Source organism: Cervus elaphus, chromosome 17 (assembly GCF_910594005.1).
Source record: "Cervus elaphus chromosome 17, mCerEla1.1, whole genome shotgun sequence".
NCBI lineage: Eukaryota > Metazoa > Chordata > Mammalia > Artiodactyla > Cervidae > Cervus > Cervus elaphus.
Window position 1 is genome coordinate 14,425,071 of NC_057831.1, and position 27,899 is coordinate 14,452,969.

General features: G+C 38.5%; 1 protein-coding gene across 50 annotated transcripts in view; it reads right to left on the reverse strand.

The window, feature by feature from the left end:
* ANK2 (ankyrin 2) overlaps positions 1-27,899 on the reverse strand; it is a 684,658-nt gene that overhangs the window by 102,530 nt on the left and 554,229 nt on the right. For 33 of the 50 annotated variants that reach the window (XM_043870793.1, XM_043870785.1, XM_043870805.1 and 30 more), the window contains 8 exons: positions 27,103-27,201; positions 23,015-23,212; positions 20,776-20,874; positions 20,516-20,614; positions 15,227-15,325; positions 8,951-9,148; positions 5,692-5,790; positions 5,044-5,142 (listed from right to left, as the gene is read on the reverse strand). In XM_043870793.1, the coding sequence (XP_043726728.1) occupies positions 5,044-5,142; positions 5,692-5,790; positions 8,951-9,148; positions 15,227-15,325; positions 20,516-20,614; positions 20,776-20,874; positions 23,015-23,212; positions 27,103-27,201 (990 nt within the window). The remainder of the gene's footprint in view (positions 1-5,043; positions 5,143-5,691; positions 5,791-8,950; positions 9,149-15,226; positions 15,326-20,515; positions 20,615-20,775; positions 20,875-23,014; positions 23,213-27,102; positions 27,202-27,899) is intronic. The other 17 variants (XM_043870815.1, XM_043870803.1, XM_043870808.1 and 14 more) reach the window with 3 other exon arrangements.

Sequence of the window (27,899 nt, forward strand, 5' to 3'; positions counted from 1 at the left end):
CTTTTCCAATGAGTTGGTTCTTAGCCTCAAGAGGCCAAAGTATTGCTGCTTCAGCTTCAGCATCAGTCCTTCCAATGAATATTTAGGGTTGATTTTCTTTAGGATTGACTGGTTTGATCTCCTTGCTATCCAAGAGACTCAAAAGTCTGAGAGTCTTCCACAGTTCCACAATTCAAAAGCATCAATTATTCAGTGCTCAGCCTTCTTTATGGCCCAACTCTCATATCTATACATGACTACTGGAAAAACCATAACTTTGACTATATGGACCTTTGTCAGCAAAGTGATGTCTCTGCTTTATAATACTCTGTCTAGGTTTGTCAAAGTTTTCCTTCTAAGAAGCAAGAATCTTTTAATTTCATGGCTGCAGTCACTGTGAGAAGTGATTTTGGAGCCCAAGAAAACAAAGTCTCTGTTTCCACTTTTCCCCTTTTACTTCTATTGGCCATGAAATGGTGGGACCAGATGCCACGATCTTTTAAATGCTGAGTTTCAAGCCAGCTTTTTCACTCTCCTCTTTCACCCTCATCAAGAGGCTCTTTAGCTCCTCTTCACTTTCTACCATTAGAGTGTAACATCTGAATTTCTGAGATTGTTGATATTTCTCCCAGAAATCTTGATTCCAGCTTGTGATTTATGCAGTCTGGCATTTTACATGATGTACTCTACATATAAGTTAAATAAGCAGTGTGACAATATACAGCCTTGTCATACTCCTTGCATAATTCTGAACCAGTCTGTTATTCATGTCCAGTTCTAACTGTTGCTTCTTGACCCAAATACATAATTCTCAGGAGACAGGTAAAGTGATCTGATAGTCCCATCTCTTTAAGAATTTCCAGTTTGTTGTAATCCACACAGTCAAAAGCTTTCACATAGTCAATGAAGCAGAAGTAGATGTTTTTTCTGGAATTCCCTTGCTTTCTCCATGATCCAATGGATGTTGACAATTTGATCTCTGGTTCTTCTGCCTTTTCTAAATCCAACTTGTATATCTGGAAGCTCTCAGTTCACATACTCAAAGCCTAGTTTAAGGGATTTTGAGCATTATCGTGCTAGTATGTGAAATGAGGACAACTGCATGGCAGTTTGAACATTCTTTGACATCGCCCTTCTTTGGGATTGGAATAAAAGTTGATCTTTTCCAGTCCTGTGGCCACGCTGAGTTTTCCAAATTTGCTAACATCTTGAGTGCAGCACTTTAACAGCATCATCTTTTAGGATTTGAAATAGCTCAGCTGGAATTCCATCAAATGATGGAATTCCATCAAAGCTAGAATGTGTTCTAGCTTTGTTCATAGTGATACTTCCTAAGGCCCACTAGACTTCACACTCCAAGATGTCTGGCTCTAGGTGAGTGATCACACCATCATGGTTATCTGGGTCACTGAGACCTTTCTTATATAGTTCTTCTGTGTATTCTTGCCGCCTCTTTTTAATCTCTTCTGCTTCCATTAGGTCCTTACCGCTTCTGTCCTTTATCATGACCATTCATGCATGGAATGTTTCCTTGATATCTCAATTTTCCTTAAAGAGAACTCTGATCTTCCCCATTCTATTGTTTTCCTCTATTTCTTTGCATTGTTCATTTAAGAAGGCCTTCCTATCTCTCCTTGCTATTCTCAGAAACTCTCCATTCAGTTAGGTATATTTTTCCCACTTTCCCTTGCCTTTCACTTCTCCTCTTTCCTCAGCAATTTGTAAAGCCCTCTCAGACAACCATTTTGCCTTCTTGCATTTCCATTTCTTTGGAATGGTTATGGTCATGGCCTCTTGTACAATATTATGGACCTCAGTCCATAGTTCTTTAGGCACTCTGTCTACTAGATTGAATTTCTTGAATTTATTCATCATCTCCATTGTATATTAACAAGGGGTTTGATTTAGGTCAGATCTGAATGGCCTAGTGGCTTTCCCTACTTTCTTCAATTTAAACAATAAAATCAGCTTATATTAATCTTGTGGTCAACTAAAATCCTCAGTCTCCCTTTTGTCTCTAAAAGCTGCTCAAAGGTAGAAGTATGATGCTACTAGTTTTACGTGGGAGTTTGTGGAAAGAACCAGAGACCAGAGGAACTCAAACTTTGCTTGTAACAGCTGAAGTCTAAACCTCATGCTTAGTTAAAAGGACAAACAAATTAACAAGACTCTGGAACAAGTGTAAGTCTGGAACCTGTATTGTTTCCTTTGCTTTGTCAATTCTGGTAGAATGGTTCATGAAAAATATGTGATAGAAACTAAAAACAGTGACTGGCCACTAGTTGGGACTCCCTGAAGGGAGAACAGCATGTTGATGAAGCGCTTCTTATGAGACTCCTAAGGTCTAACTGCAAAGTGCACCAAAAATAAAACGGGGCTCTGAGAATATAAAAGGCCTTATGTGTTGTCATGAAATCTTGATCCTCAAACGTCCCCACATTATTCCACTGTCGTCTTCTCTCCAAGTCAATATAAGCATCTTTCAGTTCCAATGAACATTCCCCTCTGAGCTGCTCGGGAAATTCAGCAGCTCTTCCTGGAAGTCTTTTCACAGGTCCCTTATGTTCCATGTGATCTAGAACACTGCACTTGAACCATGGGCTCTATTAAATAAAAGAGCACATAGATTATTGTGGACCCTATAAGTTTACACATTTTTTTTTGCAGTGGGCTTTCTTTCCTCAGCCCCAACTCCCCCCAGCCCTGTAGCACAGACTACCAAAGCTAAGCAAAGTATCAGTAAACCTACCAAGGTTAGGTAAAATCCGTGACGCAGAGAAGGACAGAGAAGTTTTAAAAAATAAAAAACAACAACAACATAAGAGATCAAAGAGAATGCTAAGTTGTAGCAATGCAAGAGGTCTGACTGTCCAGCAGATACTTAACCTGCTAGTCTGAAGACCCCTCCTAACTCCATATAGAGTCAAATTCTGGGGAACCAAATAACAACAAAGCCAATGATGACTAAGAAAGGATTCTGGAGTTTGACAGAAAGAAGCTAAGAGGTTCCAAGATCCAAGGGACAGAGTGTGTGTGTGTGTGTGTGGCAGGTGGGGTGGGGGGATAGATGGGCTTTGGGGGGGTGGTTAGGGTACTGTAGTGAATAGTGTCAAGAGTGGAAACAGGGGCGGGGTCCACCCACCAGCAGCCTCTCGGAGCAGCCTTGGAGCTACAGGACTTATGCTCCTTGACAAGCTGGGGCAGGCAAGACACTCTCCCCACTGCAAACCCTGGAGCAGAGGCCACTCTCCCGAGCCTCTGGACTCTGTATGTTTGCTCCTGAGTAAGGACCACACTTTGTCCAGGCGAGAGATCAAGGCTATATTTGTCTGTTTAGAAAAACCATACACACTGTAAGTTAGGTCTTCTCTCTCTGGCAGATTGAGACTCTCCTGTGGGAGGCAAACATCCATTTTATAGTTTTACAACAACCCTTTCTTTATACATATTAAGAGTTCAAGTAAAGAGTTGTGTTGGGTATTGACAAAGTCTTTCATACCTTTGTTCAAAATGGTCAGCCTAGAAGTTAATGGAAAAAACACTGGGATGTTAAATGAGCAGGTATTCTTATCTCATTGGGACAGTTGCTCAGTCTTCATTCTTTCATTAAAATTTATTGAGAACCAACATAATACTGTATGAGACACCTCAGAGACATACAAATGTGAATATAACATGATTACTGTCCTCAAATAGTTTATAGTCTTGTAAGAAGAAAGACGTGTTATGACAAGTGCAGAACTGATGACATTACAGAGAAAAGGGGTTATAAATAAGAAGAGTATGTGAGATAATAAAATTTGTCCTGTTCTTTTGATAAACATCACAAGCTATATATTTGTAACAATAAAATATGTGTATAACATATTTATACATACACATATAGGCACATATGTAGGTATGGGTACAAAGTTTAAATATTTGTAATAGTTCCTCATATATAACATTTTTATATACAAAATATTTGGTATTATACAAAATATACTTCTAAATAGAGCATTCCATTTTATTACATATGTATAATGTATATAATTTAAATAGACATGTGAGTATATATGTACATAATGCTATTCTAGAAGTGGATAATTCTCTCTCTAATGCTTTGGGACACAATAGACCTAGTAGTTAAGAGTGCTGGCTCTAAAGTCCGATTGTCTGAGATCAAATCCTAGCTCTGTCAATTCTTAGTCATGTGACTTTGGATTTACAAATTAACCTATTTAAATCTCACTTCCTCATCTATAAAATAGAAATTATTACCCTAATCTCACAGGATTATTATGAAGGTAAATGAGATATTGCGTGTAAAGTGTTTGGCATACAGATGGTAACAGTTGTTGCTCTACTATGTCATCTGATATATAGCATGAATATTTTTCCACCACAATAAATACTGTTCCTTTTAAAATAAATAAAGTCTGACATGTTTTCAATAAATGTCTGCTGAATGAATAAATGCAACAGACAATAATGACATTATGTGTTATATGACATTCATATGTATTTTCAGTGTAATAAAGAGGCAGCTCAAATGATAGAAACATCATCCAAAGGTTCAAGTCTTAGCTGGATCTCTTTTACGAGGTGCTGCTGCACATACTCCCCAAATGCATTCCTAGACTAGAAACTTAAAAGGATGTATGCTACAGTTAACAAGAATGCAACATTTAAAAACCAAAGACCATTTCATAGAGCACAATGAAAATTCAGAGTCAGAAAAAATGAGCAAGTGAAAGGGTGGGTGTATCACATTTGGTTTATGCAAGAAAAGGAAAAACCTGAACTTTCTTATGTCAAAATTCATACTTCGGTGTCTAAAACACTGCGTGCTGGCAGTAATGGTCATCTTTCCTGGTTCCTAGGCACATCTCCTTAATGTTTGCTGACTTGCAAAAAGTTTTAAAAGGCTTTGTGGAATCAAGTGGAAAGGAAAAAATGTTCATACCAAAAGCTACTATCAGTACTAGCTGCAGTTATAACAATACCGTGTGTTTAAAAACCAGTTCCCGCGCGCTGTCAGATTAGTTACATCCTGCGTCCCTCAGTCCTCTCTGCGGGCCTCACCTTGGCCGTGGCGTGAGGGGACGCTCCCTTCTCCAGTAACAGCAGCGCCACCTTCTGGTTGTCATAATGAGCAGCGACATGGAGCGGGGTAAGGCCATTCTGCAAAGGGTGTGTTTAAGTTTCAGTATTAATAAATTAGCATTAGCTGCTGTAAAGCTGCCAGGATGCACGGAAACTAATACTGATTAAGTTCACGTTAATGAATTAATACAGTCAACAGGAAAAAGTCAAAATAAATATCTCATGATTTTCATATTAGAAATGTAACTAAAACTGAAAAGGACCAGTTGAGCTTACGATTTAACACATAGCATCTGGATTCCACCATAAATAAACGTCTAAAATGCCATGTAAGAATTATTACATTAACATTGCAAGGATTCTTCTTAATATAGAGAAGTTCTGGACCTTGTTGTGACACCAACACACGTTTCAGACACTGCTTTTTTAAACACCTTCAGAATCGGTATGTATGTGGACAGGTCACGGGCAGACACCTGCATCATGTCCATTTGGCATAGTTTCATCAATTGCATTGATATTTCTTTCAGAAGACTGGGAAAAATATCTTGGAACAGCGATCCCCCAAGTCTCCAACTTAACCGAGTTATAGGCTAAGAACAAACGTGCATTACTGAAAACTTTTACCTTCCCCGCAGAATCTGCGGCAGCACGGCGTTGCAAGAGAAGTTTTGCCACATCCAGGCTCCCATACTTGGCAGCTACGTGCAAGGGAGTAAAACCCTTCTGAAAATGGGAAGAACAAAAGTAAAATGTAGCATTTGTCTTTGTGACTGCTAACAAAATCGTTTTAACAAAACCTATTAAGCAAACTATGTTGATTCTCCACTTGGGAAAAATACTGGCAATATTAAATCTGTTAGTCATAAACAAGGACTAGAATAAGGAATAAATCTTATTTTGAGGGCTTGGAGACTGAAATTGGACCTTATAGGCTTGGAATGTGCAAGGGTCAGTAAAATGGCTCTGATCTGTAGTGAAAAAAAAAAAATCCTGTCTTTTTCTGACCTCTAAAATAAATAGGATTAAAACAACAGTGACTTCTGTCCAGACTCTTTTTTCCTATTCTTTTTATAATACCTGAATTCCAAATTTCTTCACTTAAGGTTTAGGGTATTTTAGCAGTCATGATAAAAAAAAATGATTTGTGATTCAGTTGATTGCATTTTCTGTAGATATAGCAAGATAAATGGTGAACAGAACAAAAAGTGTTCACCTTAAAAACCACCTCTCTTCCTGACTATGATCCCTTTTCTCAGAAGACCCACACTTTATCTAATACCTTTTGGAAAATACACTTTACTTCTGGCATTCTGTTGAGCTGATGAACACCAGACAAACTTGCTCTCCTACACGTTTGTATGTACAGATTCAATGTCCTGTGTGCCTAATCCACGTCACTGTCTGTAATTAGCAGTGTGTTACAAATATAGCCAAGTTCCTGGACTCAGATCTCTAGGATGGTACAGCTCCTACACCGTGATCTCAAATCCATCCTCTTGGCCAGACAGTCTAACCACAAGCTCTTCTGGCACTGGGGTGGGCGTGGGGGGATTCTAAAGCTGACCAGGGCTTGCAAAACACACGCAACAGACATGCCTGGGTTAAGTGGTCTAAGATCCGGCCTATCCTCCAGACCACTTGGGCCCGCATCAGAACACAGACCGTCCCTCAAGAAACAACACTGCTTTCTCACGGTATCACCATACAAATTATTTTTAGCTAAGAAGTCTTTTTTCTTTTTTGCTTTTTTTGAACCTTAGTTACTAGTCAGTCTTCGGAGGAGAGTAAATCTGCTTTTTGCAAGTGTGGGACGAATACAAGAAGTCCATTGAAGCCAACATATGTTATTAATACTCTCCTCCCTACACACAATGACCGGGGTGACCCCCAGGGTGAAGCAGAGTTCTTTGAGACAAACCATGTGGTAAAGAAGACAAATAAACTCCTTATCCTTAAAGTCTTGCTGGGATAGTGATCCAGCCCCTTTATAAATTTGGAAACTATTATTAGACAAGACTACGTAGAATCTTTACTGTAGAATCACAAAAGAGGTTGGAAAATCTCTCTTGAGTCACACATTTTCCTTCTTCCCCTATGTTAATCTCATCAGGATTTCACTGCCCTCTGATATTTATAAACACTCAAATAGCTTTAATAATGATGAGTCAGCTACTCTTCAGAACCCCAGTCACTTCCACTGTGGAACTGTTTTGTTTAATAAGTCCTTCTATTTAACTGTCGTAATATTGCTTTAGATATATCTTTAATTCCAAAAATCTTTGAAAGACAAGGGACTGTATTTTATTCCCTATTTCTATATTTTACATATCTGAATTTCATTTATTTATCACCTTTGTCTGAGGAGACAATCACCCAACCTTTCTTGGGTTGCTATTGCTGCTATTATTTTTATTATGGAGTTCACCCTTGAATAAAATGGGTTTGCACTGTGGGAGTTCACTTATATGCAGATTTTTTTCAATGGCAATACTATAGTACTGCACAGTCTGCATTTGGTTGAATCCAGGGATGCACAATGAATATGGAAGAAACCAGGATACAGAGGAAGTGCGGACGTGAGGACAGACTGCAAGTTATATGAATATTTTCAACTGCATGAAGTGTGGGTGCCCTTAACCTCCTCAGTGCTCAAGGACCAAATACATTTTTGTTGTCTATGATTTTAAAAAAAATTAAAAATACTTTCAACCCTTTAGATCTCAGCATTTGAATAACCACCAATTTCTTACATCAAAACATGTTTTGCAGTCATAGGCAACCAGGTAAGTCATGACAGATAGTGGACTGCTTCTACCGCTAAGAGGACAGAAGCCACAATACTTCGGTTTATACTTGGAAACTTCATTCTCGCTCAGATGTCGTATTTATGTCTATTTATTATGAGCAAATTGAAGTTGTCTCTTTAATAATCTGAATCACTGTTGGACTTGTCGGAATCATTTTGCCCTGCAAACAATTCAGTTGTCTTAGGTTGTAATATGTCTCATTCTCCTCTTCTGGACTAGTTCATTTCTTTTGCTCCAGTAAATTGTGTTTCATTCTAAGTCACATTCAAATAGTGGATCTCAAATAGAATGCGTCAAGTGGAAAACAATTTGTCTGCCCTAGCATTAAACTTTGAGGATAAGTGATATGGATATTCTTTGTTAGATGACAATAGTGACTAATAAAGTGTGATTCTGCAGCCCACTTCTGTTTAGTCCACTGTTTAACCACTGTGAGCTGGTTAAGTAGAAAACAGAAAAGGCGTGATAGCTGATACCAAGGCTGGGAAAAAGCAAGATTAAGTAAAGTGAACTTATAGGTGGTACTCTTAACAAGCTCTTTAACTCTTAACAAATACAGTACTGCCAATCTAATGCCATTTTCTTTTCCTCACTAGTAATACTAGCTCAGTGTTATTTGGGAATAGTACTTTTTTTTCCTCGTGACAATATATTACAGATTTTACCACGGAAAGTGAAGAGAATGTAGCCCCTGCTTTATGGAAATCATCTTAATTAAAGTTCTAGGGGGAATTCCCTGGCAGTCCAGTGGTTAGGACCCCACATTCCTACTGCAGGGAGCCCAGGTTTGATCCCTGGTCAGGGAACTAAGATCCCACAAGCCAGACAGCCTGGCCAAAATAATAATAATAAAGTTCTAGAAATAACACTGGCATTAAATTAGAAGAAGAAAATCCAGCCCTCTTTATTGAAGATACTATACGTAATCTCACAATCCCCCTTGGTCATCTGGAAAATGAATCTGAAATATTCAAAGAGAAAGAAGCCGCGGGAGGCTGACGGGAGACCTGCCCTCCCTGGCACCCTGTGACCAGGGCCGCTCCCGGTCCCCGTCGGCATGAAGCCACTCCCCGTACCTTGGTCGCCAAGGAGTGGGCTGCCCCCGCTTCCAGGAGGACCGAGGCCACGTCCACCTGTCCTTCCCTGGCAGAGATGTGCAGCGGTGTGTACCCATTTGTAGTGGCCGCATCTGGATGAGCCATGTGTTGTAGAAGCAGCTGAACAATTTCTGTCTTACCCAGGCGGGAGGCAATATGCAAAGGCGTCTGTTCCTCCTACAACTCAAGTCAAGTAAAAAGTTAGTGCCAGGATATACCGAACTTTACCGATAATGCTTTTCACCCAGATGTGTCATGATGTCTCCTCAGAATCTTTAGGAACCTCTACCCCAAAGGAAATTATTTCAACTCTGACCACAATTGATATTTTGTTACAGAATGACCTGTTTGATCACACACTCTTCCTCAGATTTTTTAAAAGTAGATATTTCCATGAACTTGGTCATTGTTTTCTGTACTTGCCAAAATGCTTCTCAATTCATTAAGGCTTCAGCCCTCACTTATGTTTAAATATAAACCAGCTTATCGTTCTGAATAAGAAAGAAATCTAGTCCAGAAGTCCTACAACCTAGATTCTCATCCAAAAGCTTTCAGCAAGAGACAGTATTCTGGGAACTGTATCAAGAGAAAAAGAACAAAGGATGCTGGGAAAACGGTGTTATTATTCCACTTAGCAGGCCAAGGATACACATGCTGGTTATTTTCTTCAAGGAGAGACTGTGGATAAAGAAGATATTGTAATCTGATTTAAAAAGATGTCATTCCAGGAAATGTGGCAGACGGATCTGGGACTTGCATCCAGGGCTTCAAAGATCAAATGGAAGTCTGGCGAGAAGCTAATGGGGTTAGGAATTTGCCAAGTGCTTTTCATTTAAAAAAGGGAGAGGATATAGCTGGTATAAGAGAAAGGAAGGACACATTCAAGGAGGCTCAAGAAACCACCTGACTCTAATGTGTGGTCAGGAAAACGTTTTCAGTGTTCAGAAAACCAGGCCAAACTATTCTCTCATAAAAAGAAAATTCTGTGTAACCTTAGTGATGAAAAGAGGTATATCTCTAATCTGCCCAAGGGCATGTCCTAACAAAGGTGAAGAAGGAAAAGCTGGGCCAGCTTCCAGGGCTAAGAATGAATAGAGAAGATACAGTGGGGAAGAACTGTTCAAAAAACGCCGTATCTTAAAGTTATAAGAAAAGAAGTATTAAGAGGGAGTGACAAGAAGAGATGAAATAGCACTATATGCATTCCAGGATGGTAAGAACAAAATAATAAATAGTAATTACATAAAACTGGGATTTTAGAAAAATTTGCACTTTCTAAACTTCTCTCATGTACTCGACAAGTCCTATGCTTCTAACAGACCTCAAAGGAAGGGGTAGGATGTATTAGTCGGTCTTTTCCAGAAGGAATTAAATGAGTTCTCCAGGACTGTCCAAGGTCACTCGGTTATTAAAACAGAACGTGAATTCAGGCAATGAATTCTAAAGACATTTCTTTGTCTGTTCATTCCACAGAGACAATATGACGGCCACTAAGAAAACTAACGGGCTTCCCAGGTGGCACCAGCGGTAAAGAACCTGCCTGCCAATACTGGAGACGCAAGAGACCTGGGTTCGATGCCTGGGCTGGGGAGATCTCCTGGAGGAGGGCATGGCAACCCACTCCAGTATTCTTGCCTGGAAAATCCCATGGACTGAGGATCCTGGTGGGTTACAGTCCAAAGGGTCACAAAGAGTTGGACATGACTGAGCAACCTAGCACACACGTAAGAAGACTAACAGGACAATGGGGGAATCTCAACAGGAAAGGAGACTGACGACACTTTAACAGATACAACTTCCCCTGAAATACAGAGGAGATAAGAGAGGAGTGAAGAGAAAAGAAGAGTGAAGTGCCAAAATAAATGGATAGCGAACACCACAACAATCAAAAGACCAAAGAGCTTGAGGATAGCAATCATGAACGCCTGTGGTTTCTGGGCGTCCTTTCTTGGGCTTCTGCCCAGCAGAATTTGATAGAGGGGGCATTGCAAAGTGACACATTGTAATGTGTGTTTTCAGTGAGCAAGGGAGAGAGCTGGGGCAACGATGACCCCTCACCCATAGCTGGGAAGTGACTCACCTTGACGAGTGGTGACAGAGTAACTGGTTAAATTATCAGTGTCTCTTGGTTCTTAGACCAAGAGCATTAAGGTACTTTTTTGTTTGTTTTTAAGAGTTAAAAATTAAGCTTTCTTGCCTAATTTCTTCAATTTTTGGTACAATCCTATCTGAAAATTGAAAAGGAAAGAACATACAGATTCAATAAGAAATTCTTTCCACCTGAAATCAGAGACTATAAGACTGCTGAACATGTGGGTTGTTGTTTTCCTGTTGAATAACAAAAGTTTAATTTGCCACCCCCAGTTAAAGTTAATTCAATCCAAGGCAAAGAATTGGGAAAGCACAGAAGATAATATTAAAAACTGTATGTATCTTGACCTTCTCAGTCTCCTGCAACTATCAGTTCAGCCGCTGAGTCGCGTCTGACTCATTGCGACCCCATGGACGGCAGCACGCCAGGCTTCCCTGTCCATCACCAACTCCCGGAGCTTGCTCAAACTCATGTCCATTGAGTCAGTGACGTCACCCAACCATCTCATCCTGTCATCCCCTTCTGCTCCTGCCTTCAATCCTTCCCAGCATCAGGGTCTTTTCCAATGAGTCAGTTCTTCGCATCAGATAACCAAAGTACTGGAGTTTCAGTGTCAGCATCAGTCCTTCCAATTAATATTCAGGACTGATTTCCTTTAGGATGGACTGGTTGGATCTCCTTGCAGTCTAAGGGACTCTCAAGAGTCTTCTCCAACACCACAGTTCAAAAGCATCAATCCTTCGGCACTCAGCTTTCTTTATGGTCCAACTCTCACATTCAAACATGACTACTGGAAAAACCATAGCCTTGACTAGAAGGACCTTTGTTGGCAAAGTAATGTCTCTGCTTTTTAATATGCTGTCTAGATTGGTCAAAGTTTTTCTTCCAAGGAGCAAGCATCTTTTAATTTCATGGCTGCAGTCACCATCGGCAGTATAGAGAGGCAATAATTCTCTCATCATAAAGCATCACTCACTGTGATACAGCCTGATCCAGGCAGACGTGAGCTCAGCCTTACCATCACTACTAGCTTGAAAAATCAGGGAGACTTTCTGAGCCCCAACCCCTTTTACCAAAATGACAAAAATCAATGGCTGGGACAGGGTTAAAAAGCTTGATAAAATTTCCGCTACTAGTTTCTAGCTAACAAGATCCCCAGGAACCATATCTGCTGGCAGCTAACTAAGGTTTCAAATTAGTTAAGTTTCAAGTGAGTTTAAATCAGGGGCCCTGTGATTGCTCAATACCTAAAGAAAATGTCAGACCCCCATACTGTGCCAGCAGAATGTGAGTGCTTAAAGCAGGAGAGCTCCCGGAAGCGCAGGTCCTAGCAGCCCGCCCCCACCGTTACGTCCATGGCGGACGCTGGATGAGAAAGGACCTGGGCCGGGGGTGGGCCAGGGACACGGTGTGAACAGGAACCCGTGCCGTGGCTGCCCCTGCTCCAGTCCTTCGGGCAAAATATGACCCATGCTCTTGACTAGTGAATAGAGTATGCTTCCTGCACTTCTTAAGTGAAAGATATTATTGTGATGACATGACATTTCTTTCATTATATATCACTCATAAATATGACTGAGCCCCATGATTATATAACCATGCGGTAATATTTCTACCACCCGATAGAGAAGAGTACATACGACCCAGAGACCTTGGCCTTAGAGATCAGTGTGGTAACCGGGTAAAATTTTTACTGTCTCCCCTTTGGAAGAAAGTGAATTTTAGCACAACAGGCCTAATACCTGTTAACCTGTTAGGTTAAGAGAGGGAGTTTTCACAGAAAAAGAGACACAGAAATACAGAACAGACTTTTGAACTCTGTGGGAGAAGGTGAGGGTGGGATGTTTCAAAAGAACAGCATGTATACTATCTATGGTGAAACAGATCACCAGCCCAGGTGGGATGCATGAGACAAGTGCTCCGGCCTGGTGCACTGGGAAGACCCAGAGGAATCGGGTGGAGAGGGAGGTGGGAGGGGGGATCGGGATGGGGAATAAGTGTAAATCTATGGCTGATTCATATCAATGTATGACAAAACCCACTGAAATGTTGTGAAGTAATTAGCCTCCAACTAATAAAAAAATTAAAAAAAAAAAGAAACCAAAAAAAAAAAAATAAAAAAATAAAAAAAAAAAAAAAGAGAGGGAGTTTTCAGAAGTGCATGCATGTGGGAATTTCACTCAAACTATTAGGCAGTTTCATATTAAAAGAAAGGGCTTCCCTGATAGTTCAGTTGATAAAGAATCCACCTGCAATGCAGGAGACCCCGGTTCGATTCCTGGGTCAGGAAGATCCACTGGAGAAGGGGAAGGCTACCCACTCCAGTATTCTGGCCTGGAGAATTCCACGGCCTGTACTGTCCATAGGGTCGCAAAGAGTTGGACACAACTGAGTGACTTTCACTTTCACTTCACTTCATATTAAGAGAGATAAATGTGAAGGCCTTTTATGATTAAGCATGGATTATAAAATTTTTGCCAGAACACTACCACAATTTCTGGTAAACTTAGTGAAGTTCATAGTATTCAGAGTGCATTGACTGACCATAATTCTTTTCTAATAGCTGAATTGCCAGGCAAACTTAAAAGGAAGTGAGAATGGGCAGAGTACAGAGGATTTTTAGGGCAGTGAAACTACTCTGTTTGATGCCTTAAGGATGGATACATGTCATTATACATTTGTCCAAACCCAGAGAATGTACAACACCTAGGGTGAGTTCCTGTGTAAACTGTGGACTTGGGGGTATCATGATGTATCAATGTAGGTTCATCATTCATAATCAATGTACCACTTCCGCGGGGAATGCTGATAATTGGGAGATTAGGGGGTCAGGTGCCTTTTGGAAATCTATGAACCTTCCTCTCAATTTTGCTGAGAAACTAAAACTGCTTTTAAAAAATAGTCTTTAAGGGTGGGGGAGGGGAGAGGGAAGCAAGAAAAATGCCAAGGCAGGGAAGAATAGAGACTGGATAACAAAAACACTTAATACATAAGAGCATAAAACATCAATGATGATTACCAAAGAACACAAGTTACACTACTTGTGCAGTGGATAGAAAGGTGGATAAAATCTAAATGCACAACAGTAATGTCAAGGCTGCCCATGCATCACTGCATTCTGCATGAAGGTCTGCAGGAAAAAAATGCTGCAACATTCGCAGAGTCAGAGAATGTTAAGGAAGTCTAGAGGAGTTTCAAGGTTTCTAAGTCGAAGCTTACATTTTAATCATAAAGACTCGGAAGTGAAATGACTTGCCTAAAATGACAATTTGTATGACTCCAGTAGAATGCTTTCATTCCAGTATACCAATGTTTCTGAAATGGACTCACAATGGTGGGATTCATGCTGAAGTGAGTTCTAGCTTAGATATTGAACAAGGAGAGAAAAAGTATTTAAATATTCTATGAGAATCCCAAAGATGCTAGCGCAAAAGTTAACAGCGTAGAAAAGGAAACAGAAGATATCGATAAAATATTCAGTGTAGAGGAAGAAGGTGAAAAAAGCAACAGGGAAGCAAAACTTTTTTAAAAAAGAAGACGGAAAAAAATCAACTCATGGGGGAATTAGAAATGGAAGAATCCAATCACACAATCTCCTAGGCCAAAATTCTCATATTTTGGAAGAGTGGAAGGGCAGAATGTCTAAATATGGAAAATCAGAGTAAGAAGAAATGTAGAACTCATTACCAAAAGGAAGAAAGTAAAGCAGATGAAGGGGAAACATGAAAACTTTAAACATGATTTGTTTCTTGGTAACTAGTAAGAAACGTCTATGGAAATTTGATCAGCTTTGGTGGTAAGAAATAAACTTTATTATGTTAGTATCTATATAATATAGACAAACATATTAAAGCTCATGAAAAAGAAGATATTTGTGGAAGTGCTTTCATAGGTTAAAAAAAATCATTAAAACATTACTCAATGCCAAATTTCTTAGACACCATACTGTATATTTTTTCAAATGTTAGTTTCTAAAATTGGAGTGTATTTTCCATTGTGTATGTTTACTGTACCATTCCATTTCTGCCTGAAAAACTGTTCCTGAATGAATGCGTTCACCTACAGCCCTTGGCACCTCCAGGTCAGGAGATGAAGGACAGCAGCCTCCCTTGGAGACGGAAGCCACGCACTTCGGTGCAGCGAGCCCGAGCACCAGCACCTACCCTGGCTCTGGCGTCGACGAGGGCGCCGTTCCTCAGGAGGCATCGCACCACTTCCACCTGGCCTGCTCGGGCGGCCATGTGCAGGGCCGTCTCCCCACGCTGCCAGGAAACAGAGACCGCTGAGTCCCAAGCAAACCCACCGCGCGGCATGGCACACGACCAAAATGTGCCTTCTTGTGAAAGATGGCATTATACCCAAAGGTGTCAGAAATCTAGGGAAAGGCACAGTTATTTCACAATTCTCCAGTCTGGGAAAACACAGTTTGGTATCTTCTCCATCTTCATAAGGATAGAACAAATGTTTATATATATATTTTTTTCTGCTCCATAAAAAAACCAGTGAACTTACCCAAACATCCAGGATACCCTGAGGTTTGACTTTGTAACCAACATAACCTAAATTGTCTTTGGTGACATGAAGTCATCTTTCATCCTGCAAACCTAAAATCTGTCACACTTGCCTATGTGATTACGGCTTCATCCTGTTATTAATAATGAGAAACTCTAGATGCTGAAGATCAAGTCAACACAAAAAACTGCAGCACCTGCACCATACGGAAGCCATTCCTGTCCAGAATTCAACATTTACTTCTGAAAGAAGCTGTTATTTCACATTGCATTTGTCTTGGTGTTACGAGAGACAGTCATATGAGAAATCTGATTTGCCCTGGAGGTCCCTGCTTATCACTGATGAGCAGGTTTGATTACAGACGGTTATCTGAGAGAAGCACTCAGAGGTGAGTACAGCAATGTTAACAATGCTTAGGTTGAGGGGGGCTGCAATGAGCTTCGGGTCTCCCCTTAAGCGTCTCCATGCTGCATCAAGGGGACACGCTCATCAGGAAAAGGGAGCTTACCCTGCAGCATGAAGGATGATGGTTAGACATAAGAGAATTTTCTCATTAGGAAGCCTGTTAATTACTGCCTCTAAGAGAGAGATTTTTTTTTTCCCGATCAGCATACTAAAATCACAGTAGTTCTAAAGAAAGCAGGGGTTCATTCTGTTAAACAATTTTACAATTACAAAAGAATAAGATTCTAGAATAAAAGTTACTGTTGTCACCACAACTATACTAGAAAAAAAGGTTGACTTCAACCTGGTAAAGTAAACCATTCCAAATAGACTAAATTGATTTCAAAGTTGGCTGAGGTAACTGGATAACACCTGACAAATCCTGGTGAATAATTTCTTCTGATTCCTTGCACAACAAACACTTAGACCAAGAAGATTTAAGGCAAACTTTAGTTTGGTGCTTAGCTCACAGTTCATTTTTTGCTAGTGTTCAGCGTTCCACTCCTTATGAAATTATAAGACATTCATTTCCAGTGATCTGAATTTAAAAGCACTGAATTGGATGTCTAACTCTAATTTTCTTTTTGTTGGTGATTCATTTACCCTCTAATGACCTTATTTTCTGACGCTATCTTTTGTAAATGTATCTGGAGTATGTTATCACATCAAATAACATTATCAGAATAGCTACATTTTTTTTCACCCTTTGGATATATGGGAAGATTTTTCCTCTTCAGACAACCACGATTTCTAACTTTTCTGTATCACTTAAAACCTGTCCCTAAATAGATGAAGCTAGATCTTCTGATTAAAAAAAAAAAAAAACCTCAATTTTTTAATTCAAAGTCCTATAATAATATGGCAATTTTACTAATTTTGGAAGAAATGAAGACAAAAATAAGTTTTCTTATAAGAAGTTAAATCAAAGTGGTCTCAGGAGTACCTACTCAATGATGAATTTATATGTTTCCTTTACAAGCCAAACTTTATCAGTAAGGGGTTTCCAAAATGTAAAGTGTTTCCAGTATTTCCAGTATTTCCAGTAGCTTAAACTTAGACTACTAAGTTTCCAGTAGTCTTAGTATTTCCAATATCTTTATTTGTACTTAAAATAAGTTATTTTTATAGTGTTTATGCATTTGAAATTGATAAGATATAAACCCTAAAATATTAAACATTATATTCAAAGAAAAGTTACACATATATACACACAAATCATCTGTCTGCTTTAAAACAATGGCCTTGTTCAATTTTTATTTAATGACTTCTGGATAACTTACTTTTATCATAAATTGTCCTTATTCATTTAGCTTTATGTTATCCTTATTTATACAAAGTATAAATAAGAAAATGAAAGATATTATATATTATTTTAATCAGTAACTTCCATTTCTTAGTTACTGGGTACCTCATCTTATTCAATTACCTTATTTTCCTTATCTTAAGCTAATTAACTTTAAGGATTAGGGGACATTCTTAAATATAATATGCAGTGTGAACTTAAGCCATGAATCCATTGATTAAGAAGAGAAAAACTCTGTGTCCCCTACATTGCACTCTGGACAGCCCCCAAAGTGCTGGGGTTTTTACTCCCACGCTTGTCAATGCATACTTTGGATTATGGATGTATCACAACTGTCAGCTCAGCTTTCTAGGTTGTAAAGTACATCTGTGAGCTTTCTGGAAAGGGAACTTTGTAGTAATAATATTTGCACATGATTGAGTTGTTGGTACACTTCAAGCTTGGAGTGAATTCTGAGACAAAAACAAGACTGGCAGGAGAATGAGTATGCTCATGTCCAAAGCAGGTACTAAATTTCATGCCCCTCCTCCCAGTCATTAAGATTGACTCTGCTGACAGCTACGTTGACTTCCACTTTGGCTGCATCAGTTGGAAAGCATCAAAGCACAACAGACAGCATTGCATTCAAAAATGCAACATGATTTCAGGCAACACACAAAGGCTCCAAGGGTGGGGTACTTTGGGGTCAGGAAATGACCAACTCTGACACAGCAAGCAGGCAGCCAGTGTTCACATGGTTTCTTAATCAACCCACAAAGAGTTTTCGATCCAGTAGCTATAACCTCACGTTTTGAGAATACATCAGTTCACAGGCATCCCACTACTAGAGAAAGTTAGATTCCTCTAAATGTTGGGTTGCCAGAATTACCAAATCAAAATACAGGATGGCCGGTTAAATTTGAATTCCAGACAAAGAATAATTAATTTAGCGTAAGTGTGTCTTGACTATTGCCTGGGGAATGCATATACTAAAAACAATTAGGTGTTGTTTTTCTGAAATTCAAATTTAACTGGGAGTACTGTATTTTTTCTGGCAACCCTATCTATATGGTATCTGCTCCCTGAAGGACACATCATACAAAACTTAAAATGAGCAAACAAAAAGCAACTAAGAAACACATTCAAGGAGAGGACTGCATTGGCAGGTGCCCCTAAAGTATTTATTGTGAAGGATCTGAAGGAAAAGAGTGTGGATGGACAAATGAGAAGATGAAGAATGAAGAACTTTATAATGACCACCAGGTGGAAGTGAAAGTTTAATATAGCAATTGCCAAATTTGGGAGTATTTAAGAACCTAAAGATGTCAATATTTTTATTGCTTTAATTGCTATTTATTTTTATTTGAAAATCTGTATGTAGCCTATACAGGTATTTTTTGGTGGAATGGAGCATATTAATATGGAATAAAACCATAAGCATCAAGCAATTTGGAATTGGTCAGTTAAGAAGCAAATTAAGAGTGCCACAGAATCATACAAGCATTTCTTGTGGCTTTTCTTTGATTAAGAAAATATTTAGCAAAAATCTCCCCGCAGAAAGATTTTTCAAAGTCTCCCCTCAGAAAGATTAACATAGGGAGTTTCAACCAAGCATTGCATAGACTACACTTATCTATATTATTATTATAGCATGATGATGTAATTAACATAGTATCACCATTGCTCCTGAGATGCTGTAGGCATTTTAATGCAGAGAAGGAAAATACAGTACAGTACTCAGAGAACTTCTTTTAAAAGGTACTGGGTTGTACAGGTCTCAGTTTAAGAAAAGAGAGGCAGTCATTTCTGAACACACAAAAAGGTGCTGTTGATTTCTTTTAAAGTTCTAAGAAGTGACCATAAATTAAACTCAAATTGGCATGCTGTGAAACTTATCTTTAATGGAGAAGTTAAAATTAGCATACAGTATTACTTTAGGATCAATAAGCTATAAGTAGGGTAATTATAAATATAGACTATATTTATTACTTTAGGATCAATAAGCTATAAGTAGGGTAATTATAAATATAGACTATATTTCAATTCTTTAGTGGTTTTATACTCCAATTGTGAATACAAGCAGAGGTATTAAATCATATTTAAAATCAAATGAATTTATTTCATATGGATTTTGTCCACGCATCAGAAACTTCAGCATGGAAACAGAGTGTAAAACACAAGGAAATGAGAAAGTGAGAGGGAATATGAATAAAAAGTGAACTTGAACATTTTGTTTTACAACTTAAAAGGAATGGGATACCCAAAATTAATAGCCATAGTAAACCAACTGCTTTTGAAAACATGATTCATTTTAATAACAAACACTAACATGTATTGGGGGAGTTATTTCTGTTGAATACTTTTTAAAACCTCTCAGTGGTTCAGTGGGTCCTGGTGAGCTTCAAATACTTGACATCATCTTGTACAGAGCAAGTTCTCTTGTTCAAAAGAAAATCTGCATTCAATGATCAAAGTTAAACTGGGCAGACTCCGAGAAAATGAGAGAAATAAGAAATGGGAAATAAAAATCCTAACTTAGATTATGTAGAAGAATTCTGAAATATCCAGCATTTATTGGCAGAACAAAAGCTGTCTGGAGACCAACATGGACTTTAGGATACATGAAAAGTTGCAAAATATACCTATTTCAGCAAACAAAATCAAATCAAAAGGAAAAATCAGAGTAAGGTTAGAAAATGGAAAATCCATGTAATTTAAAGAGGGAGAATTTGATAGTAAGTAAAAAAAAAAAAAAACTCTTGGTCTACCTCTGGTTAATCATTTGATATAACCAATTATGGTACTAAATATTTTAACCAAAATTACCTGGAATATGATTCACTAAAAACAAGTAGATTGAGCCTTAAAGTTTTTATTCCAACCAATAATTCATTCATATTCAGAGGACCTCTTAAAATGCATTTGGTTTTAATAAGTGTATTTAAGAATGTGTGGTCAATTCATCTGCACCAGGAAGCTGACACAGTCTTGCTCCACAGCTTCCAGTGTATTGTGTAAAATATTTCTTACCCTATGGAGGTTCTCCTCAGCGATATTCTAGCAATTATTTCAATAAAGTTATCACAGGGGTGCTTCCCAAAGCTCAGCCAGCCACGGAGCTTTGATCACACACACACACACACATCTCTGCACACACCCACACATGTCCTCTCGCTCTTTCTCCTGTGGTTATTCGGACCCAAGCCATACTCACAATGTTAGTGACATCTGGAGAGGCTCCGTTCTGCAGCAGAAGGAGGACAATGTTCAAGTGGCCCATGAAGGCAGCCACATGTATTGGTGTGAGGCCAGACTGTGAAACAAAGCGACAGGAGTTTTACTCCTCTGCACCGGTGGGGGCCTTGGGGCTTCTTCAGATAAATAAAATTCGGAGAGGACAGAAGATGGGTGGAAGGAAGGGGAAGAAGGAGTAAGAGAAGGAATGTTTCGTGACAAGCTGAAACATTTTTCTACCTCTGTTATAGCTTGGATTGAAGCCCCATATTTCACCAGCAGTTCCATGACTTTGATGCGGTTTTTCTTGCAGGCAATGTGCAGTGGAGTAAAACCATTCTGTGCAAAAGACAATCAAGTTAGTTGAAAACATGCAGAAACGCGTCTCACACAACTCCATGCTGGCACATTGCAGGCAGTACTGCTACATTGTCACATAATGTTACCATTTCTTCAAATGCTGTAGCTGTTGGGTTAGAGAGACAGTGATGGTGTGTTCTGGAGGCTTGTGTCATATGTGGGGGGCAAGTATGGCATTGTGTGTGGTTACAGAGAAAACAAAAGGGACCTGGGCCTATTCTTCTAAGATGGAAAACACACACATAATTATGGTTTAGTTCCAAAATGGTTTAAAGTATACTAATAGGCCAGATTATGAAATGGCTTAAAGATGCTTCAAAGAATACATTTTTTTGATGATGGGCTATTTCTTAGAGTGAAAAATCATTACCTGTTTTATTTCAAAATCTAAGATTTATGATTACCTCTATAATAAATATTTCAGGTTAGCTCCTTTTTTTTTTTAGGGAAGAGGTGTTACAAATTAACAGAAATCATTATTTGTGCTGATCATTTTTTATAGCCAGAAGTTATACTGTTTATATTAAAAACTTTTTATGAGGAGTTGTTGCATGTTAGCAGAAATCATTATTTATGTTGATAATTTTATAGCCGTTATATTTCTTATGTTTTTAATATAATATTTTTATAACATGCCAATCAAGATACATTTTATTTTAGAAAGACATGATTAATAAGTGCCAAAATATTTTCAAAAATAGTATGGAGAATTTCTGAAATAACTGTAAGAAGATATCTCTTAAAAGCAAAGAAATGTGGAGAAGTTTTTAAGGTACTTTTTAACTTTCCATACTAGGCTAATGTGCAGGAATTGGGGGAAATTACATAAAAATTTGTAAACCCCATGCTTAATCCTTATGTGTTATATTTAAGTATTATATTTTTATCTGAACAATGATGACTCTATATAGAATAGCTGTATCCATTCTGCTAGTTAACAATTTTGCATGTCCCAATAGGGACTTTTTATCAGAAAACATTTTTCTACACTAACAGTTCTCGGGAAAGCATATAATTTTCTTTAACCTATGACATTATTATTCAAAACATTTTTAAACTAATTCCCCATCTATTAGCTATGTAATAAGCCAGATATAAATAACCACAGCACTTAAAAAGATCTGCAATGATTAGAGTGTGATATCTTACAAGCGTACTGGCCACTATCCAATTAAAAATGAGTACTTTTTTCTTTATAAGAAAACAAATATTCTCATGTAATTGCACATAACCCAAAAAGTATAGTTGTTTCCCAGGCAACAATAAGTAAGTTGATTCCAATGGAAAATTTCTCATAAAAGTAAGATCCAATATTTTCTAATACATTCTCTTAAATATTGATTGCCTGAAGACTAATTTAACTGACATAAACAAATAGAAAAAAGGATTTGCCTTAGTTAGAGAATTAGGAAACAAGAGGCATAAATTAATACATGCCTAATACTTCCAATGATTATGGCTAAAATATAAGTGAAGCAAGGAGACTTATTAATATTAGACTGTGAGGGAAACAGAAGGTGCTCTAGGGACAACCACTTGCAGATTTCTCTTGAGCAATTTCTGAAATAGTTCATATAAAATGCTTCCTAAAGTAAAAAGATGACAAGCATTACTTTTCTATTAGTCTATGGTTGAGTAATCAGGTCAATAAGGAACATCTCCAAGTGAATTCTTTACAGCTTACATTTTACATTACCGTACACAGTGAAATCTGTTCACCACTTTAAAACATTTTTCCCCCCAAAGATTATAAAGTTTAGCTTTTTTCCAATTTTATTCTGACTCTACATAGAGTGTATAGAACTTATTTTTATAACTGCCTATTTTGCAACTCCTATTTTCCATTTAAAAATGCTTATCCCTCCAGAGGTTTCACATTATCTATGACTTGCTAATTATGGCAATGTTACCTTGGTGTTCTCTTAAATCTATCCCTGCCATTATTTAATAGCAAACTGTGAAGGCATGAAGTAGGCAGGCAACGTGTGGGAGGTGGCATTTTTAGAACTAATTACACATCTGTAACCATGCACGGCTGGTGTCTGCAACCACTGATCGATCAGTGTGGGTTTGCTGGTGTCAGTCTGTATTCATCTAACGCGGGCTGGGCCAGGTTTACCAGGGCTCTGGCGTTCGGGTTGGCTCTCTTGTCCAGAAGAAGTTTGGTTACACGGTAGTGGCCACAGTGTGCGGCAACGTGGAGGGCCGTCAAGTAGTCCAAGGTGACGTCATCAACAGGCGCCTTGTGCTGGAGCAGGTGCTTCACACATTCCACGTGGTCCCCCTGTGCAGCCATGTGAAGTGGAGACAGCCCATTCTGCGCATCAAAACCAAACCAGGCCACATTTTAGTCATACTGGGTAATGTAAGAGAGAGGAAGACACATCCTATGCTATCACTCATACGTGGAATCTAGCAAAAGGGCACAGATGAACTTATTTACAAAACAGAAGCAGAATCACAGATGCAGACAACAAGCTTAAGGTTATGGAGGGATAAGGGTGGAAGAGGGATAAATTGGGGGATTGAAGTTGATATATACACACACTACTATATATACACACTATATATAAATAGATAATTAATAAGGACCTATTGTGTAGCACAGGAACTCTACTCAATACTCTGTAATGGCCTATATGGGAAAAGAATCTAAAAAACAGTGGATGTATGTATAACTGATTCACTTTGCTGTAGACCTGAAATTAACATAACATTGTGAATCAACTATATTCCAATAAAATTTAAAAAAAAAGAAGAAGTTTGAAGGAACAAGAAAATGTATAGAACAATCAGATGGCAGGGAGTGACAGTGAACAGACCTGGAAATACAGTATGTAGTCAGGCAGCAGCAGGCTGACATAGGGATCTCAGGGATCATTAGGGATTACAAAGTTAAAGAGAGCCCCATCACTGCAGTTGGGTGCTTTCTGCAGCCCCATTCAGCCTCAAAAATGGGAGTTGGATTTAATCAGGGTGAAATGTAGCAAGTGTGTATGAGTATGTCAGGGAGTGGTACAAGTAACCAGGGAATTTCTGGTGCATTGTGGTGAGGGCATAAGGTGAACGGGGACCGTTCAACGACTGGCTAATGACACCAGCACAATAAACACTTTTCTGGAGCTGGGCTTCTGGGGAGTATTCACTGAAACAGAGGAGGAGGTGGTTGGACAGAGGGGAGGTTAAACACAGAAATTACAGAGGCTTTACAGTGACCAAACTGAGAGGCCAAGTGGGAGGATCATCTACTGCTCTCACCAAGATTGTTAAAACCACCAATTGGAACCGGGGTTGTGGGGACTTCCCTGGTGGTCCAGTTGCTAAGACCCAACACTCTCAATGCAAGGGGTCCAGGTTTGATCCCTGGTGATGGACTAGATCTTGTATCACAATTAAGACCCAGTGCATCCAAATAAATAATGGATACATCTGTTTTGTTTTGTTTTTTTTTTAAAGGATGAGTTGTGGAGAAGAGTCACAGTTTATTGAGAATTTGAATTTTCAAAGAAAGAGGGAGAGTGACAACTAAACAGATGAATATTTGCTTGAAGGAGGAATAACAGATGATACAAACATGGGAGATTTTCTGGAGAGGAAGGGAAGATAGTCTGCTATTAGTTGCTGTGGCGCTTTCCAGGCTAGTGGTATCAACTCACTCCAAGATGGTTAAGTCATTTTCTTCTCTTTCTTACCAAAAACATAGTTCTACTCTTTGTAACTAACTCCTTTTCTATCTTACCCACGTAAATTTCAAGCTTCTTCAAAATACAGATGCCATATTATTTATCTTGATAGTCCCTTGGTGTCCAGAACACTGTTTGGCATATTGTAGCTACTCACTATGATAGACTGATGATGCATGCATGCATGCTCAGTTGATTCAATCATGTTCGAATCTTTGCAACCCTAAGGACTGTAGCCCACCAGGATCTCTCTCCATGGGATTCTCCAGGCAAGAATACTGGAGTGGGTTGCCATGCCCTTCTCCAGGGGATCTTCCCGACACAGGGATCAAACCTGCATCTCCTGCATCTCGTGTATTTCAAGCAGATACTTTACCCACTGAATCTCCTGGGAAGCCCAGTTTGATGATATATGAATGATATCTGATTTTAAAAGTAGGCCAGTAAAAAATTCCATCAAGGTAATCCATAGTCTTCATTAGTGATTACAATTACAGGCAAATTCTGCAGATGAGATTATTTAATAGTTTGTGGAATAGCCTATCTGCCTACCCTCAATTTGATACAGGTCTTTTATTAGTTATAGCATGCCCCGTCTGAAATTTTGTTCTTTCCATTTAAATTTCAATCTGTTTCCTCAACAAAATTTTCCTTAATTATGTACGCATTACTCAGCCCAAAATGTTGCATTTTAAAGACAGATCTTTACAACATTCATAGTATAGATATAAGAATGAAAATGATGCAGATGATTTATTCTTTATCTTCATATACTTCTGATTTGAAGCCACCCTTTTAGGACCTATGAGGCACATCTCTAAAGACTGAGTTCATTCTATACAAATTTTGAGCCTGTGAGCTTGTTTTTGCTCCAATGATTTCAATTAAATATTTAATTATAACATAAATTGAAAAATATGTACTTGTGTTGGCTGCCTTATTTTTCTCAGCTTACCCTAGTTAGAGCATCGGTTGATATGAATCATGTTCAGGGGATGGAAGGAATGCAATAGGGAGAAAATAAAAGAATTGTCCCTTGTCTAACTTTCTGCTGTATTTAAGGATCCAAGTGTTGTTACATTTCCCATTAAATAACTCTGTGATTATTTTCAGACTGTGTCTCACAATATCTTCTGGTAACCCAAAGAAAATATCCAATAAATCAGCTCATCACTCTGTTTCTGTTTGTATGGATAAGAGTTTTCCTCATAGCTGGGAATATTGATGAAATGAGACCAAAATATACTAGATGTACTATGCCATAGAGAACAATATGCTTGTTTAATTGTTCTCTGTAGCTAGACTATCCTAACTTTTGCTTTTCAAATCACGTATTAATCCCAATTATAATCAACCAACACCACTGGTGAGTAATTCTTTTTAATAGTTTGTCTAAGAAATAAAGATTGGAGAGACAGAAATCTTATCTTGTATTGCTATTTGAACTTCTTTAAAACATAATTTTATACGCATTTTATAGCCATCTCAAAGTATCATAAAAATGTAGACTAACAGAATGTTTAGAAACATTCTCACATATATAATATTCTCATTTATATATACTACAGTAATATTCACATTTCTATCTACAGAGAGAACAGCAGGTAAAAATGTAGAAATAATCTGAAGTTATACATTTAATATAATATAAAGTTGGCTTAAAACTCAACACGCAGGAAACTAAGATCATGGCATCCAGTCCCATCACTTCATGGCAAATAGATGGGGAAACGGTGGAAACAGTTACAGACTTTATTTTTGGAGGTTCCAAAATCACTGCAGATGGTGACTGCAACCATGAAATTAAAAGATGCTTACTCCTTGGAAGAAAAGTTATGACCAACCTAGACAGCATATTAAAAAGCAGAGACATCACTTTACCAACAAAGGTCTGTCTAGTCAAGGCTATAGTTTTTCCAGTAGTCATGTATTGATGTGAGAGTTGGACTATAAAGAAAGCTGAGCACCGAAGAATTGATGCTTTTGAGCTGTGGTGTTAGAGAAGACTCTTGAGAGTCCCTTGGACTGTAGGAGATCCAACCAGTCCATCCTAAAGGAAATCAGTCCTGAATATTCACTGGAAAGACTGATGTTGGATGAAACTCCAATACTTTGGCCACCTGATGTGAAGAGCTGACTCATTGGAAAAGACCCTGATGCTGGCAGGGATTGAAGGCAGGAGGAGAAGGGGGCAACAGAGGATGAGATGGCTGGACGGCATCACTGACTCAATGGACATGAGTTTGAGTAAACGAGAGTTGGTGATGGACAGGGAGGCCTGGCGTGCTGCAGTCCATGGGGTCGCAAAGAGTTGGAGACGACGGGGTGAACTGATACATTTAATACATCTCAGTGCATGTATTTTTAAAATAATTTTTAAAGTTTGATACCTATAACTCATTCCTCAAACACAACTATTGAGCAACTAGAATATGTCCAGCTGATGCCTTGATTTTAAGAATAGATATTATCAAAAAATGTCATAAAGAGTTTGCGAGACACCATCTTCCTCATAACAACTCACCTTTGTCCTTGCCAGCAAGGGAGCGCCCCGCTCCAGCAGAAGCTCCACCACTTGGTCATGCCCACTCCTTGCAGCACAATGAAGAGGTGTCAACCCATCCTGCCAAAAGAATGAAAGATAAAGCTTGAGGTCACTTAAAACAAACAAACAAACCAAGATTGTATCTGCTGCCATCTTGAAGAGAGGGTTTTCTAAATTTAGTCCCAATGACTCAGATCAGTGATAGAATTGCTATCAGTTAAGTGATAGAGAAGAAAACTTAAGAGAGAAAACAAGATAGAGAGATCTTGATAGAGAGAAAGAGAAAGGCAAAGACAAAACAGAAAGAGGGAGAGAATAAGAGAAATCCCATGTGTGGAGGTTCAACATTAAAAAAAAGAAAAAAGAAAAAAACTGTGGCTGGTCATGAATTTGCATATTTAGGAAGATGGAGAAGCAAAGTGTGCTGCATTTGTTGAACTTCAAAGTCCTACTTGCCTGGAGCCACCCCCAGAGATGATATTTGATGATTCTATTTTCATTCTGGTTATCCTAACACAGCTCCTAAAAATTCTTCTTAATCTAACTTGTCCATCTATCTTCTCTCTTAAATTGTCACTTTTGATAAATTCATCTGAAATGCTCCATGAGGCTTATTAAAAAAGGGTCATTTTTTTTCACCTTCTTCTAAAGGTTTCTGCTCATATTTTCATCATTTTACAAAATACATAAAAGATTAAATTTATTATCAGTAAATAGCATTAAAATAGTGTCAAAATTATGGCACAACTGCATGTTATGCTATTTATAAAACTTTC